Consider the following 18,689-nt stretch of genomic DNA (forward strand, 5'->3'; position numbering starts at 1 on the left):
CCCTCACTAATAGTGGCATTATCACTGCTTCCAGATGGCGTCAACAGAAACACACAGAGCTCTTGCAGGGACCTATAATTTATCCTGATCCCTTCCTCCTCTGGAATCACCAGAAGGAAGGCAACTGGTACCACAGCCAACCCCAACTGTTTTCTTTTTTTTTTTTTTTTTTTTTGCCAGGAAGTGTGAGGTGGGGCAGGATCACATCTGGGGGTCCCTGAAGCCCACCAACAGTGACTGCTCTGAGTCTTGGAATGGCTGCATCCATAGCTCTTCTCACCCACCTTCCTTCTGATTTCACTCTGTCACTTGTATTGGGCTGGCCCATGCCCCAAATCAGAAGGCAAATTGCAGCTCCTCTACCCTCCTTTTAGATCCTCAATCTGCCCCTTCATTTCTTCTTTTTATTAAGTCAACAAGCAACCTGGTCTAGTGGAAGGTGTCCCTGCCCATGGCAAGGGGCTGGAATGAGATCAGCTTTAAGGTCCTTTTCAACCCAAACCATTCAATGATTCTATGATTTTATTACCTAACTGCATGTGCATTCTAAATGAATTTTACTCAACCACTGAAAAATCATCGTTTTATCACAGATAAAAACTTAGAAAACTGAGAAATGGAAGATGTTTCCAACTGTATTCTTGAAAAAGCATATTCCTTGAAAAAATGGATAAAGTCTGTTAGTCTTCACAGTAAATATGAATTCAAACACATTTGAGAAGTTGATAAATAAGGTGTGTCTCCTAAAGAAGAAAACTGCAGCAAAATTAGTATCCATGTATCTAATATAAAGATGCAACACTGTGAAAAAGAATGTCTCAAAATATGCTGAGGTGATGCAAGGTTATTCTCAGAAAGCTCAGATCTTAATGTTTTTCGAAAGTAGAAGATACAGATGCCAATTCTAAAAAATTTCTTCTTCACAAAATGCATTAACAACTTTTGCACTTCTCAGTTTAAATCTATGGGTTACCTCAGCAAACATATATGTTTAAAAAGGTACCTACTTTTCACATTTAGGTGGATAAAAAAGGAACAGCAGGCATTACCAGTGTATTTCTTTGCCACGTCTGTCTTACACATTTTGGAGGAAGAAGTGGGAAAAGAAAGAAGGATCCAGTTGCTGCTAAGCTCTGTTTGGTTTTTAACTGTTTGGGTATTTTCAAAAGCTAACTCTGGCGCCTTAAATTTTGCTTTCATCAAGAACATGGTCATTCAAAATAGCTAGCTGAGTTTTGGTTAGTGTAGCAGCAGTCTCTTCATATCTTTTTTTTTTTTTTCTCTCTCTCTTTTTTTTGTAAGTAAACACCCATGATTTATAGAATATTTTGTTTCAATTATTTTGACTTTGCCTTTCACCTCTTTGACCTAGAAAATTGAGAGTGCTTTAATAACCAGTGTCCTTGTTAGAAACTTATTATGTGGCTCTTTCTGGAACAGCAAGTCAAGTATGTGGCACAGTATAAGGAATTTCAGTGTAATTTGTTTAGAGAGGCTGTTGCTTGACAAACCTTTTCTGAACAGGCTGCATGGTAAATGAGAAATTGGAAGTCTCAGGGCTGAGAAGGATAATGGACAATAGATGCTTTCACTTTTGGTGCCTGTTCAAGTCCAATCTGTCAAAGACTGAAAATTCTTCCTTTTTCAAACTGGGCAAGTGGCCTGTGAGTAAGTGGTTGGTTGACTCTGCCTGGTGGCTGATAAAATTTGCCCACAATTCAAAATTGTCCCCCTGTTTGGCTCCCTGGCCCGGTCATTTCAAAAGCCAAAGCTGAATCTGCAGCTGCCTTTTCTTCCAGATCAGGACCAAGATGTTTTACTCATCTATCTTTTTATCTATTAATCTGTTTATTTATTATATTTTGTTGTCCCCTTGTTTTCCTCTGTAACACCTGTTGGAAGTACCGCATGGAACACAGCAAAAAAAGGATAGTTTTATTGAGGATGAAAGAATTTCCTCCCCCAACAGAGATCAGTGGTTCACAGTGGGTCAGGATCAATGATTCACCAGCACCCCTGGAGGAATAAATACCACCCCAAAACATTCTCTGCTGCCATATCTCTTCATTTGCTAAGAGCTCTGTGAGACTCAGTCATGCTTTCCAGGTGAATCATGCCCAGCTAAAGACAGGTGAAGGAAATATGGAGCAATTAAGTGACACTAAGTGACACCAATTTATCAAGAATAAATATGAGTTTGGTGGTAAACATGGTTTGCCAGTTCATCCAGTCTCAGGAAACCTCATGTCACCATTTCTAGGATAGAGAACCCAGCCTTTCAGCAGGAGAATATTCCCACAAAGATGAAGTGCTTTTGAGCAATTTCTTCAATGGACAGGACACCAGTTGCTTCTCTCTGACACCAAGGTGGCGAGTGGCCTTTTCTTTTCCTCTTTCTTTCTTACTTTTTTCTCCTTAAGCAAACTGAATAATTACAGGAAAGAAAAAAAAAAAAGGATTGGACTTTAACTTGTGGGAAGTATGAAAGCTCCCCCAAGCTTTTGAGGGCTCTGTTGTGCCCTGAGTGACAACTGCTGGCTGTTCCAAATTGTGTTTAGGATTCTCCTACTCCTATTCCCAAGCACTGAGTTTCTCTCTTGTGTGGGCAATGCCCTCTTTGGTAATGACAAAATTCTTCATATGTCCTACAAGAAGTAGATCTGCTTTTTTACAGTTTCTGCAACCACTGCAGATATATTCGTAGACCTCTAATGTGGTTGGGAGAGGATGAAGTAAATTTTGGATGGAATTATTTTAAGACACAGGAGCCCTTAGCTTCTGTACAGAGGAGATGATGTTGGTAAGAGACAAGGATCTGCAGAAATCAGGTTGGAAAGAAAAACAGCAGAGACAGAGATAGGCTGGTCAAAAGGGAGTGGAAATAATGAGTTATGGAAAGATGGGAGAATAGGCTGGAAACCGAAGGGTGGATAAGCTGAACTGGAGGGCAAAGACAAATACATAGAAGGATAGATTTAATTAAAGTTAAGCAGAGTTGGTAATAGAGAACTAGGAAACATGCTGTTGGGAGGAGCAGGAAAAGGTGAACAGGAAAATATGATGAGAGAAAAAAATGAAAATTTTTCTGTTTAGTGGGGAATATCTTGTAGTTTCTACAAAATTATTTAATAGTGGTGCACCTTTTAGAAAGCTGAGGAGGAAGTAATAGTGAAAAAGCAATGAAGAAACGTTTAACTAGATATTATTTAAAGTTTATTTCTTAGTCTGTGTAAGTTTTTAGCCACATAGCTATTGGTGAAATGGCTAGCTAAGATCAGTAGCTGGTTTTAAATATCTCAGCATTAGAGTTTATTTTGTAGAAATGCTAGATATAATGTTACTGTTGTGCAATAATATATAATAACCAATGGCAAAATATACCAACTCGTATAAATGTATATTAGTAAGGTTGGTTGGCATGAAAAAACAATGGTCTATTATAAATTAAAGACTTGCCCAGATGGTCCCATACCTTCTCTAAAACCAAAAGCATAGGGAAATAGGCAAAAAGGAATTTTTTTAATCACAAACTCCATGTATGTTCAGATTCTTATTTACTTTGAAGTTTACTTTTGAAATAAGATAACTTTATGGTTTGGGAAATGAGTGGATGAGAAGACAAAATGTCTGAATTACACATTAAACTCTTAGGACATCACAGCTGCATTCGAGACTTGAGTGTTAGAATAGCTCCAGTATCCAAAAAAGTATTGGGATTTATGCACATCTTAAGAACAGCTAGGGTGATGGTTTCTTTGGCAAAAATATGAGGCAACAGGCCAATTCTCTACCCAATGGCTGTTTTCAAGAACTACCTACGAACCTGTGTGTGCAACCATGTCCTAGTGTCCAAAAAATGGGTCCCCACTGAAGTGCCCCAGATTCTTCTTCCCTAAACATCATAATCTTATGTTAGAAAGAATTTTTCTTCCCACCCATTAGGATTTGATGGAGGTGTTGAGCCCACCAGTTGATACAGGACTATAATCTGCAGTAATCTCTATTGGTTTAATCTATCATCTCCATTTCATCATTTTAGCATCTGAAACCTAGTCTGGTTTCTCTTATCCACTTACTCCAGGGATTTTGTGCCATGCACTGGTGAAACAGGAAACTGAGGAGTCAAAATGCTCCCCATCAATGGGTGCAGTGGAGTGTATTCGTGCCCTGACAATGAAAATCAGCTCCTTCCTTGGCAGTACGTGCTGCTGGAGGCTTCTGTGCGGTGTCATTTACAGCCGTGTTGTCTTTGTAGATTCCTGCTACGATGTGAAAACACTGATGAGTGCAGGGGGAAGGGACCAACCTTCCCCTTGCCATATGGGAAACATCTGTAATGGGCAGCAGGGCTCTCTCTAAAGAAACGTGTTGTCATTTCATAGTTTCTTCAAAGTGTTACATAGACAAAAGGTATCAGCTTGAATTTTTACCAGTGTTGACTGTCCCAGCCTCTGGAGCAAGGCATTCACAGTAAAGCCAAAGTATTCTTTTAAATGAGACAGTCAGTAATGTTATAAGCTGTCTCACCCAAAAAAAATGTAACATCCACTGGAAAAGTATAGAGTAGTCAAAGTGCTCCAAAAATAAAACAAAAGAAACAATATCATGCTCTTTTATTGTGGCCCCTTAACTCTAGTCCTCTGAGAGCAGCGCTGATTGATGTTAGTGATGCAACCTAAAAATTCATGTCAATTACCCAAAACAAAATGCACATAAGTGACTTCAGGGTCTGATTTCAGTCCACAAAAGCCAGAAAATTCAGAGCTACTGGAGAGACGAAAACCTGGATTTCACATTCCCATCTTGCCAACAGCCATTCTGCTGGGGGGAAAAGGAGAAACAAAGGAAAAAAGAGTTACACCATTACAATAAATAATGTGATGGAGACAACATTTCTCTCTTTGCCAAAGCCTGAATCCACTGGGTCCCATTAGCTTTAAATCCAGGAACTGCAATGTGTTCTAGGTTTGGGGCTCTGTTACTTCCCTGCCACCTTTCTGCTTTTTAAAATATAAACTCCTTTATTGTTTTAGCTAGCAATAACATTTAACGAGACCTAACTAAATCTTCATTTACAGAATTATTTAGTGTTCTTTCATTTCCAGCCATTGGAATTGGGAATGTTGCTGTAGCCCATGTTATCTATTTGATGCAAAAATTGCACATCCAAACAGGATCAACCTTGCACTCTCTGATAAATGAACATGCAGTAATCGAGATGTTCTGGTGTCAGCATGCAAACAAATCAAAATGTTCTAACATCAAAGAAGTATGAAAAAGCTTCCATACAGGATTTAAATATTCCTCGATGTTATTAAAAAAATATGGGCTGTGATAAAATGAAATGCCCATGGTGGGGTTGCAAGCGAGTAATCCATCTCCCTATTCCTAAACCCATACTTAGTGACTGAACTAAATGGCAATCAGCCAGAAGAATCTCATGGCCTGGCCACTTTGTTTTTAGACAAGTATCACTTTTATAGATGTGCATATAAATGTGTGTCTCTTAAACTGGATATGAGGGAAAAAGATGAGATGCGGTAAAGAAGAAAAAAGAGTTTGATTTGATGAGTCAGACCACTGAGATATTGCTGATGGCATTGGTCTGTCCTTGCATTTCAAAATAAGTTTCATTTAAGTAACATGTGCCATAGTAAGTGACATGTGAAATTAAGTCTGTGGAGGGGAGGGTCTAGCATAAAGGTTCTGAGTCTGCCAAGTTATTTCATTTGCATCACAAAATAAATATTATTTGCCGAGTCCTCACCCACAACCAATCAGTCAGAAAACCAAAAGGAATTTTTAGTCACTTCTCAGAAGGACATTTTGGAATCCTGTTATTCTCAGCAACCATCCAGTGTCCCTGGGATTACCCATTTGCCCAAGATGTTAGGCAGGTAAGAAACAGATGGACAGGAAGACATTTAGAAAGATTAAAGATAATTTGAGCTATACATTAGAGAGACTTGAAGTCAATGCCCACTTCTAAACAGCTTTTCCAACATATGATTGTGAATGTAATGTCATTTAAAAAGTATAATGTAATGAAAAGCTTTTCTTTCTTTGGGATCCCAAGTTCCTTGGCTCATTCTTGCAGCCCTTAACTTGCCCACAACTCTCTGAAAGTGCAGTGAGGCCTCTCTTCTGTGCAGGCTGCCCAGCTCAGGAGCCTGTGAGGCTTTGGGCAGTGTTCCCACACTCCCAATGTGCCACTGGCATGGTTTGTGCTCTTCAGACCCTGCTAAACACAGGAAGGAGTTTGTCTGTCCTGCAGGTAGGAAGTGCTGGGCAGAGCAGGACCCGGCCATGCCGCGTGAGTGGTGGCCAGGAGGGGACTGCTCTCTTCATGTGTCCCAACTCTTTTATGAACAAAGCCATCCCCAAGAGCAGCTCCTCATGTGCTCAGCATGTTTCAGCACTGAGATCAAATTGCAGGAGATAGTGAGCAGGGCCACCATCACCCAGACCCAGTCAGATGTGGTGTTTTTCATAAATCATAGAATCCTTTAGGTTGGAAAAGCTCCCTAAGATCATTGAATCCAATTGAATACATTAACCCAACACTGGCAAGCTCTAAAACCAGTCCCCAAGTGCCACAACTACATATTGACTTCTTAATTCTTGTTATCCATTTTTTCTTCTTCTATTTGCTTTGCATATATTGAAGAAATCAGTCATTCATACTCCTTTCTTTTCCAAATCCTCATGCTTAAGTCTGGCTTGAATGGGATAAATATGTCATTACTTTGCTGAGACTGGCCCAATGCTTAAATGGGTTGTGACTTAAGGGAGAAGCATCCTTCTGTGATTATCACCAATTACTAATGAAGTGTTAACTGTCCAAAGCAATTCACTGCTCTGCTTTGTATTTTTTACAGGCACATTGCATTCTTTGCATAAGAAGTAGGACATCCTGCATATAATTAAAGAATAAGCTTTAATTTCCTATTTTATAAACGCTTGCCATCATCAAAAATCAAATATCTGTGTCAATACATGTCTAGAATAATGTTTTAATGAAGGATGGAGCTTTGTTTTGAAGGATAGGGGCATTTGGCTTTCATACTTAGTGAATAATTTTTAAAGTTTGGATTTGATCCCGATTTTCAGAAGTTCAGGAGGGACCAGGAAACATATTTTGATTCAGGGCTATTTCTAATATAAATGTCATAAAACCTGGTAGTGTGTAATAATTTATTCTGTTGCTAAAATATTGGTTTAACTGGTTAAACTGCCTCAGCACTTGGATTTTTTCTCCAGTCTGTTGCAGAAATACATGTGAAAGATCAATTGGATGCCATTCTGCAGCCTAATCCTTGGTAATTTATTCAGTTTTACCTGAGAGAAAGGTCCAAATATATATATTCTTCTGGTTTTAATCAGTCTAACTACAATTGATTCAACTTTTGCCTGAATAAGGAGTGAGTAAAAACTGAGCAAGAGCCTCAAGATTTGGCTCTTATTCATTAACCTCAGGGCAGACTTCATTTTGTGTGATTTTTAAGCTATTAAAATGTTGGTTGGCTTCCATTTGAGCTCAAATTCCTAATATCACCAAATAATTATGTGTAGATGATGAAATGAAAAAACAGGCATGTAGTCTCCAAACACGTTTCAGTCTGGGTGGCTGAAATGGCTCATAACATTCAGTGCATGAAAATGGGGTGGATTGAATAAATTAGCAGAATCACAAAAGGAAACCACTATAGGAAATAGTTTTACATGTGTAATCACTGAAATACTCTAGTGAATGTGTCAATCTGGACTAAATAAATATATTTGTTTATAGACATGTTCTGTATTAGCTTCCACTCTTGCACAGCACTTTGCCAAGCAAAATCCCACTAGAAGTAGGATGTTCGCACCCGAGTAGGAGTTTCTTGGATAAATATTTTTTCTATATTGAGACCAAAACCACTTCTACAAATTTCAGACTTTGATTGAAATAGTATATTTCTTTTGCCTCTTTTTTTTTCTCTTTTTTCTTCCCCCCCTCTTCCCATCTCCTTCACTGACAACCACTGATGCATTACCTTAATTCCTCTTACCTCCCACTGCTCCGGTGCGCCAGCGCCCCTCTGCAGACAGAGCACATCAGTCAGGGCTGAGCAGGGCAACAAGTGGCCACACCCCAGTGCTGCCAGCAGCAAAGGGCCTCAGAGCCTGAGAAAATCCCTCTCTTCACAGACCTGAGCTTGGGCTCTCGTTTCCCTCCTGAAATGCTCTGTTGAATCAGAGAGAGCAGGGGCACTGTGCCCTCTGCAGAGAGCATTTGCAAGATGCTTTCAGGAGGTGGGGGAGAAGTGTGTTGCAAAATGCCATTACGTGCTGCTTTTTGTTACAATTTCAACAGTTTTAAGGGGGAAAATGTAAGTGAACTCTCTTGGTTTGCCCAAATAATTTAATTTCAAAGTAATGCCTGCTTCTATGCAATAGCTGCCAAATTCAGCATCCTTTTCTATACATCTAGTATTTTAGCCATTACAATGGAAGATAAAATGCAATGAAAATAATAATTATGGCATAATATACAATTCAAAGTGTTGCGCATTAGCTCTGTAATCAAGCAATCCTCAAAAAAAGATTTTTAGTGAGTGATAGTATTTCTGTTTCAAAGGCAAGGGAAATGGAAGCTCAGAGGCACTAAGTGGTTTGTCTGAGGCCACACAGCAAGTAAGTGTCAGAGCTGGGAGCAGAGCCCAGCCCTGGCTCCTGCCCTTGTACTCAGACTGTACCACACCATATTGTTTCCAAATAAATTTGCTCTTTAGCTCCTATGCTGAGGTCATGAGCAGTGGTGACACAGAGGGGGAATTTAGCCTCTTCTGTAACTTCCTACAGAAAAAACCCTGAGCTTCTACAGCAGTAGAAGAAAACCTTAAAATGTCAAATAATGTCATCCCTGGAGACAGGGAACCATCCAGGTTGGTTGGTGCTGAATTGCTCTCAGGCTGAATGAGTTTTTATTGTTAGTGGTATATTTTCACATGGGAATGCTGTGACTGTGCAGTGCCCTGAGTCATAAACCAGAGGTCTCAGTGTCCAGTCATACCTAAAGTATCAAGATTCCGGTTTTAATTTAATTCTCAGACATAATAAAGTTCCCTGTGTACATTATTGTTGCCATGCAGCTAAAGCAGTGAGTTGAGGCACATCAGGAAAGGAGAGTTTGACCCTTGAGCAACTCCAGGTGTTTTGACCAGTTTGACATGAGGCAGTAAAAATGCAAGTGAACTAATTGCACTGCTCATGAGGAGATCAGGGACTCTCAGGAACCACTGCATTTCCAGTGGGTGAGGGGATTGAGCTCTCCTAATTATGCTGGATTCCAACAGGTCATATCCACTGAGGTCTGGTGCCTCGTGGAGACCTGCTGTGTGCTTTGCCAGCAGTGTGTCCTGGGCAGACAGTTATGGGCTGTTAGACCCACAGCAAGACGAACTTGCTGGATTTCAACTTTCTTTGCAGGAGATGCTGTCTAGGGAAGAGGGGTGATGGAACCCTGCTACAGGTTGTGCAGCCTGGGGGAAGGGATTCCTCTCCCTGGCTGTGAGTGGAGAGCAGTGTGTAGTTGAAGAAGGGCTCAGAACAGGAATTTCCATCAGTGAGCAAAGCGGCGTCACCTTTCCTCTGACAATTAAAGAGGGTTTCTTGCTCTCAGACAAATGAAGCCCATTCAAGCTGGTGGCAGTGATGGGAAAGACTTTGTGAAAATATGTTTGTTTTGCAAAGCTGGCTGCCAAGTATTGTTTTATAGTTCCGGTTTTTCCTTCTTTCTCCACTGTTTACAGTACCCTCTGAGAGACTTAAAATGATCCCTCTCTCCCCACCAATTTTGTTCTTTTTTCTCTTGGCAGACATTGGTACCCCACTCCCACAACCCAGTTCTTGCTGCAACAGAAGCCATGATCCTTTTGCCTTGTTTTTCTTTTTTACAATACCAGCCCTGCCCTGAGAGCAGCATTTTCTCGGTAACTGCAGCATTGCAGTTTTGGCCAAATGCACTGGAGGACAGCAGTGTAAGCCCTACATTTTGTTCTCCAACCACTGGTGGTACTGCACAGGGTGTCTGAGAAATTAATCTGGTCCTTTTTTCCAGTAATCCTACATTTCCATCAGCCTTGAGAATTTAATTTATCCCAGAAGCAGAAAACAGCAATAAAAAGTTGGGTAGTTGAGATCTAGACTATGTTCTTTAACAGACTTGGATGATATGTCCTGGATATGTCCCATTCCTGTACACAGCAGTCCAGTGTTACAAAATTATTTTAAAAGTTTATGCCACTGGCAGATAAAAGGTCAACCAAAGCCCAGACCTGAGTTTTCTGGGAAGCACTTTGTTGATGGTTGGTTTATTGGAGTAGTGCTTTCATCAATTTATGATGTTCATTGGCATTTACATGAAGCGTTCTTGTGATCTCCGACCCCTTCCTGAGGCAGGGACTCTTGGCATGGACACTGCTGCTGTCCCTGGTGTGTCACCAGGCAGAGGACTCAGGGAACAGACCTGAGGAATGCAGCTGTTGGTGTTTCTCACACCTGGTACAGTGAAAGCTGAGGGACAGATAGGCTCAAGGCAAGAACAGAAGTGAAGACATCATCTGGTCACTCCGACTGTTCTGACAAAGGAAGATGAAGCAATGACTTTGCTGCAGGAGATAACAGAGGACATTATTAGTGTAAGAAGAATAATCAGAATAATGTGTTTCTAAAGGGGACCAGGACAAAGGGGTCAGAGTGGAAAATTTTGTTTGAATGTAGTGACCTATAAATACTGGTAAACTGGTGTCATAAACCGGGTCTGCTTTGCTGGCATAAGCAGGGTCCGTGTCACTCAACCCTCACAAATGGTTTCCCACAAATGGGATCTAGTGAAGCACCAACGTGGTTGTGCTTCCAGGGGGACTGTTATGGTGTGGATAAATGGATGCTGTAGCTCTCAGCACATTGGTCTGGCTTCATCATAAATGAAATCCATGAGATTTCATGGTGACAGCAGGGCAGATCAGCCAGAGCATCATACAAGTAAGTCTGTAATGTGCTAAACCTGGGTGTCCATAGATACATATTTGGGGTGTGTTATTCATTACTGACCATGTACAAGATATTGCTTATATAACACGCTCCTTCATCCTTTGAATTATATCAGATGTCTGTGCTTTGGCTACTGATTAAAGATGGGTTTGTGAAATTAGAGCCTTCGGTGCAATTGTTCTAAATTGGAGGGAGAATTATCCATTATATTTCTTTTGTAACATGGATGCACTTTTGATAAAGAGACTTTATATCCACACAAATTTATTTAAACTTAAACAGAAGCAATTCATTCTAAACAACACATGGATTTTCTTTTTCAAACAATGTTGCTTATACTTTGCCTCTTAAACTAATTATTATTTTAATCTCTAAATAAGTTGACACTTTGCATGTGGTCTGTCTCTTCAGGCTGGGATAAATTAGAGGAGCAACCTTTAAATCATAGGCGTTTTAATCTGAATGTTTTTATGTACAAAGAGTTATGAATCTGTCCAGGGTGACCTGTTTGATATTATGGCAAGCTAATGAAATTTCAAAGTTAACATTTCCCAAATAAAATGGAAAGAAGAGACAGGGAGAAAAGGAGCAGATTCAAAATTAGAGAATATTGGTAGTTTATGGGTTCCAGGTTATTTGGAATGGAATGAAAGTTAATGCTACATCCTTTTTTCCATCCTGCCAGCCAGTATCTGATCCGAGAATGCCTCTTATTTAAAGAGCAGGGCTCCCTCCACTGTTCTTAAATAAAGCCTCTCACTGTCTGAGATCCAACTCTCCCCAATTTTCACAGTAACATTGTAAGGCTGCATGAAGAGAATTATTTAATGGAAAGAAGTTTTGCATATGATTCCCTTATCACAAACCTGCTCAAGTCATATGGTTTGATTTACATTTATGCAAATGTCAGAGAATAGAGTAAAATTACCCAAGGCAGAAAGGACTGTGGCATGTCCCAAACAAGATGTGCCTATTTGCATTTATGTTTGCTAATGAAGTTCAGCCAGGGCTTGCTCTTTGATTTGGGTGTCTCTGTCTGCCATTCCATTTTATGCACTGTAATTAAACCACTTGCCCACACACATACAAGGAGGACACCAAGAAAGGGAGACTTCAAGTTTTATAAATGCTGTTCTGTTACTGTCTTACACAGGGCTTATAATTCAGGATTTAACATCTCTAAGTGGTACAACAGGCCTGCAGTGTGACACTGTGCTTAACTTTAATGCAAGGAGAACTGCAGACTTAAACCAATGTAGGATTTGGCCCAATAAACTTTGGAGTCTCTGGTGCCTGCTGGAGATGTTTTACCCCAGACTTTCCAAATTTTATCCCAAATAAAAATTAAGCCTCAGCCCACTCAAAAATCACAGCTGTTTCTTTCTCCTGCCAAAATTATTCTTTCTCATCATGCTACAGCTGTGAAATCATGCACTAGTGTAAATTGTTAACTGGAAACCATTTCGAGCTGAGGTGCCTATTCAGAAGTCTTGGTATTCTACTCTGCTCTGATCTCTCATTGAGGAGTACTCACACATCTTCATGTTTGGCTGGGACTTGTTTCTGCAAATCATAGAATCACAGGCTGGTGTGGTTTGGAAGGGACCTTAAAGGTCATCCAGTTTCCACCCCCTACCATGGTCAGGGACACCTTCCACTGTCCCAGGTTGCTCCAAGCCACATCCAACCTGGCCTTGGACACTTCCAGGGATGGAGCAACAACTACATCTGTAGTGGTTGGATGGTGGACAACCTGTGCCAGGGCCTCACCACCCTCACAGGGAGCAATGTCTTCCTAATGTCCAATCTAAGCCTACTCTCTTTCAGTTTAAAGCAATCTTCCTAGTCCTAAATTGCTAATAAACACAATTATCTGTCCCTTAAATTGTCCTATGAACTCTTCAGTAAGCTGTCCCATTTCATGAGACCTACTGTGAAGACAGGAATTTTGCTTCCCTTTTCTTGGAGTGGTTCTTTTTGGTCCTTCATAATGACACTACAGGAGAGAATTGGGACCAAAGACAGAGTAGAAAATGAATGATTTTTCATGAAATTTGAGGATTTGCTTTGCCAAGTTCCCTTGTTCCATGCTGGCTTTTTAAGCTGTTAGTTTTTCCTTCTTTCACCAAACTAAGGGCAAAGCAAGATGTTGCTTTTAGGCAACTGACAGCAGTGAACACTGCCCATCTTTTCTTGCTTCATTGTGCCTCCTTTCAGATTGCTGGAAAAAAGCTTGCCTTCATTGATTAAATAATGGTAGTGTTGCCAGAGAGATCCGGTGTTAGAATCCAAAGTGCTTTGACAACTTGAAGGAGCAACATTTCCAAGGGAGCATTCCTATACAGAAAATGCCTGAGCAGGTTCTTGGGGTAGAATTGTAGAATGATTGGGGTCAGAAGAGGTGTTAAAGATCTGGGTCTAACCCCAATGCCATGGGCAGGGATGGACCTACTAGGTCAGGGTAGGAGTGGGAAGTGAGGACCAAGAAGCAAAATCATCACAACTCTGCCCAAAATAGGAACAGGTGGTAAGAGAGGTCTGGACAAGATGAAGGTCTTGTTTCTGCTTTCACATTGACACAGGCTGTGTAGCCTCTGGCTCTGGTTGTCAGCAGTCTGTCCTGCTACCCTCAAGGAGTTCAGAGAAAAGGAAGAAAAATCTTGTCATGTAATATCAAGGAGCAGGAGTTTCTGTGAGAGTTAGATTAGGCAAATAAGGTCAGATCAACTTTTCAGGACATGGAAGCCATTCTGGGAAGGCAAATTGTTTAATTTGTGCCAGGTTAGGTGATTCCCCATGTCTGAAAGTTGGTCTCTTGACCACTTCTGCACATATTGGGCACAGCAAGAGTCTTAAAGAACTTCAACCACAGCAGGAAAAGTCAAAGCACAGCCTGATAGTAAATTTTAAGAGAGAACACACAGAAAATTTGGATGCAGTAGACACTTTTCCAAAAAGAGCTCCAGGAGGAACCATGGGCTTATGTTGTCTCTTTACAGCAAGACATATCCAGCAAAATGGACAGCTATTTTAATCCCACATCAAGAGCCTGCATCATCCTCTATCTGTAATTCTGAGCCAAATAATCATATTTTAAAAAAAATTAAATGTGGATGCTGCCAAAATGGCATAAAGCACCCAGACGTGTCATCCAAACCCTCTAAATTATCTCCAACCACATTAAATGTCTGCCACATACATCTAAACTCTTGCAGGGGCACATGCACATGTGAGTTTTATGAAAAACATCTTGCTGTTTCTCTTCATGGTTCTTGGCATGTAAAGATCTGTCTTTCAGTATCACAAATTCAGCTGTATAGATCTTAAAGATAGCTGGTATAACTCAGAAAGATGGGATGTCTGTAAAATACTTTTGCTCTGCATAAAAGCATTTTGGAGGTTAACCTTTATTATCTAGTAATGTATCAAAATGAGAACGAAGTGTTATCTTGTTATGGAATGGGATGAATCAAACTCCCTCCTCTGAAATACTGATTTTCAAAACAGTTACCTTTATGCTGAAGTTGAAGGTATGAATGGTTTCTGGGTAAAATGGTTCAATTTATGGCTAAATTCCATAATGAAACATACATATATCAGAATCACTTTGTCTGGTTTGGGAAGGAAAAAATGTGTTGTTTTCATTATTGCTGAACTTCATAATGGCTTCAGGAATTTTTTTTGGTCGTTTCCAAAGAAAGTGAACTTCAGGCAGAGATTAAAGCAGAGGAAATTTCAGCCCGAGGGCAAATGTTTCAGAAAATTTAAAGTATGTGAAAGGGGGAGTGAAGTAGGAAATAGTTTTCAATCCTAACTATAGCCACACTTTTTATAATATATCACTAAATATAGACCAGTGGGTGTGCCCAACTCTCCAAAGGTGTTATCCTGCCTGCCATGAACTGGCTTCTGAAATGACCTTTGCAGGGATGTAACTGGCTGTACAACACTGCCCATGTTGGAAAATGTTAAACTTCATTCTTTCCCAGGTGAGCCCAGCCAAGCCCAACTTTGCTTCACAACCAAAATTCCTTTCACAAAATTCAACCTTTTATCTTTCATGTAGCTCCAGGTTTGTACTCAGAATCATTTGTCTCCAAGAAAACTGCACAGTAGTCCTGGATGTTTTGTTTATGTGTTAAAGGTTGTCACTTGGGTTATAAAGCCCTGTGAAACTGTTGGGGTCAAACAGCTAAAAGCATTGCTTCTGCATCGACTTCCAAATGCCAGCCTTAATGGTTTGGGTAGGCTGAATATCCAAACTGCCTTGGACTTTCTGCTTGTGGTTGTGGGAATATGTTGGATCCTCTCAAAATTATTGGCTAGTCTGTCTTGGGCATTTCATGTTTGGGTATAGAGTCTTTGGATTTATTTTGTGTTTTGTTTGTGGTGATACTGTCATGTCTTGGCTGTATATCCCAGAGCTGATGTTCTGCTCTTTGACTTCAATGCCATGTGCTGCCTGATCTCCAGACTGAAGTGGGGTGCTAATGTAAAGGATGCTGTAATGAACATCTTGTACATATTTCCTTTTGCATATTCACTGTCTGTAAAATGTCTCTCTGAATACATCCCTTCTGGTTTTGAAATGGTTTCTTTACAGTTCAGTATAAATGCTATTTATATCCAAAGTTGTTTGAGGTTATCCTTTACTCCTAATGTTACTCTAATTCTAGTTTAAGAGAGGAGAAATTGATCTGGCTGAAATTAATTAGGAAATTGGTACAGCCACTAAAAATGGTGGTTATATATGGCACTTCCTAAGTACTTTGACTGAAGAGGTACAAAATATATCTGACGAAGCACTAACTGTAATGAAATAAATGAATGCATTTTCATTTTTAAAACAGGATGTCTGCTGAAGGTGAACCAAATAAAGCAAAACTATTTAAATTCCTTTTATTTTTTAGAGATATTGTTAATAGAAAAAAAAGTATTTTTTTAAACTGAGAATATCTCCTTACATTATAGGGGTTTTAGTAGCATTAAAAGGTATAGCTTCCTATATTGATTTGGAAAGAGCTGTTAAAAATGCATGAAAGATATTTTAGGGAAATAGAGTCACAGGATATTTTAAAATTATTTTCTCAAGTGCCACTTAACTCTTTGCTTCTTTACCATTGGAAACACATCATCCTAGGTTACAATATATGGGATATCTAATTATTTCCTACTGACCAGAGAGTCTTTAAGATTAGTTTGATTTGGAGTGTTGGGGATTATACTAGTGTCTGTTTATATAACTTTAGACTCAGACTATAAATTAAATTTGGAAAACTGTAATTATTCAATAATTTATATAGTATTCAGGCAGTTTAGAAATGTTTCTTGAACACAGTGAATAGAGAATACGTGCTTATAAAGGACAAATAGATTCAGCATAATGGTGTATTTTGGCTTCATCTATTTTGCAGGCAATTAACAAAGGAGGATGTTGCATTTTTGCCTATCTCTTGCTCTCCTGAAATAGAGTCACTAACCACTTGTTAACCGCACTGATTTTTTAATAGACAAAGTGGTTGCTTACAGCTTGCCCACCAGAAATGTTCAGATTAAGCACAGTATGAGATTGCAGCCAGAATAGCCTACAAGACAGGAAGAAAGCCTTCCCTTTCTCTCTGCCTCCTTCCCTTGTTTAAGCTGATGTGATAATTCACTGCAGATTTTCTCTTTCCGTGACAGAGTGCCTACCGCAGGAACGGGATGACTTTTCTCGCCTGCTGATGTGGATGTGGCTGCAGCAACAGGAAAGACAGTGTTATATTAAGGTGATTTTCTTTTCCCCTCCATGGAAGGAAAAAAATACAAGCTCCAATGTCTCCATGTACCAGTGAGTGGGCTGGTTTGTTGTGACTATCTGCTGGCTGTCTCTGTCTCTTTTTCCAGCCCCCTCAATCATTATTCTTGTTTACTAGCTGGAACATTTAGCTAATTAATGGCAGGATGTTTGGGATAGGGTGTAGGTGGACAAGAATGCAGCTCAGACAATGCTGGAGTTTGCAGGGGACTTTCTGACTGCCATGTCATTTTTATTTAAGTGTCTGGAAGTCTGTATGTTCTCCAAAAAATGTTTTTTATAAAGCAGCATAGGGCAGGAAGAGGCCGGAGATAGACTGGATTGTGTTGGTCTATTAGGTTGTATAAAGGTTATCTAGTTTTCTTTGCAATTTTTACAAAAAGAAAAACTTTTTCCCTCTATTTTCTACTAATTCACACTTGTTTATCTCAAATAATATAAGTGTTCACAGAGTACAAGCCAATTTAATCCAGTGAGGTGATTTTGATGACAGGCATACCAAGTTTGGATGCAAAGATACTCAGGAAAAGTTCAGGTAAACTAAACTTCACCAGTTAGAGACTTGGTTTTAGCAGGCCCAAAGATGGGCTAAGTGTTCACACCCAAATTTTCAATATTGGCATCTCCTAAGGTTTGAGCTATCATTGTGCAATATCAAAGAAAGCCTCTGCAGTGACTTGGCACTGGATTGGGGCCCTATTTGGAAAAATACATTCTGAAGTGTTTCAATAACTGTGTCTGTCTCAGTGGTTGTAGGCAAAGGCTTAACGTTGTGTACTTGCTCAGCGTTTGCTGCAGGGAGCAGATGTTGTCCCTGTTGTGGACAAAGGCAGCATTACTGTTGGATTTGGTTAAAGAAGAAACCAGATCTTTTTGCCTTTTTTTTTTTTTTTATATATATTTTAGCTAACGTTGTTTGTTTTCAAGATTTTTTTTTTTTTTTGTAAATCTCAGTCCCTGCCTCTATGCTTGTTCCCATCCCTTTGCTCCTCCAGCCTTTGCTGGCCTCACAAACACATTCATTTCTTCCCATAAAAACTGTGCAAATATAGAGCTAACCACGATGATGCTTGAGCAGAGAAAAGGGCTCCTGCTTCAGCCTGTGACCAGGATCTGCTGGCACATCCTGCTGGTGTCCCTGTGGTACCCACAGGTCAGGGGTCCTCTTCAGCTGCCCAGAGCTCAGGCTTGGCATCCAGCTTAAGCCTCAAGTTAATACAGAACACTCAAGGGATCAAGAGAGCAGCAAAATATTTTATATAGTGCAGCCATCCTCCTCCTTTGTGCTTAGTATGTGAGGTCTTAATTTTCACTCCCGCTCTGTGCTCTTTTGGTGATTTGTAGGGGGTTTTGATGTCCTTCTCTCCTGGACCTGCTTGCAAAAACTTTAAATATATGTATATTTTTTAAATAAATGGAAAAAATGTCTCTTTGCCACCAAAATATTGTAAAAGTGAACGTCATATGTCCAATATTGCTGCCGTTCATAAATTGCTTTTTTCTTTTATCTGCTTATGCTTCTGTTTTCTGGAAATTTTCTGTGTGTAAAGGACTAAAAGCAATGTGTAAAATGTATTAAATGAGGGAAAGGGGAAGTTTTCTGATGTTCCATTTATGCTTTTTGAAATATATGATTAAACTTTTCTTTTTATCATCACTCTTTATTTTTGTTGGCATCCTTAATCATGGAAAATTATATGCTTGCTGTAAACATCCAGACTTTTTTAAAAGGACACCAGCATTTATTGTATTTAGTTTCGATCTGCAGGGATACAGACAGAAGAAACCATTTCAGGCACTGGGTACTGGAATCAAAATTCCTTCTGTTGCTGTCTCTCTCCCAGATTTTACATTTTAA

General features: G+C 39.8%; 1 protein-coding gene across 1 annotated transcript in view; it reads left to right on the plus strand.

The window, feature by feature from the left end:
• SUPT3H (SPT3 homolog, SAGA and STAGA complex component) overlaps positions 1 to 18,488 on the plus strand; it is a 254,555-nt gene extending 236,067 nt beyond the window's left edge. Inside the window, exon 12 of the mRNA XM_059469215.1 lies at positions 16,717 to 18,488. Within this exon, the coding sequence (XP_059325198.1) occupies positions 16,717 to 16,758 (42 nt within the window). The 3' untranslated portion in view covers positions 16,759 to 18,488. The remainder of the gene's footprint in view (positions 1 to 16,716) is intronic.
• The last annotated feature ends 201 nt before the right edge of the window (positions 18,489 to 18,689 follow it).

Source organism: Ammospiza nelsoni, chromosome 3 (genome assembly GCF_027579445.1).
Source record: "Ammospiza nelsoni isolate bAmmNel1 chromosome 3, bAmmNel1.pri, whole genome shotgun sequence".
In the NCBI taxonomy this organism is placed as follows: Eukaryota; Metazoa; Chordata; class Aves; order Passeriformes; family Passerellidae; genus Ammospiza; species Ammospiza nelsoni.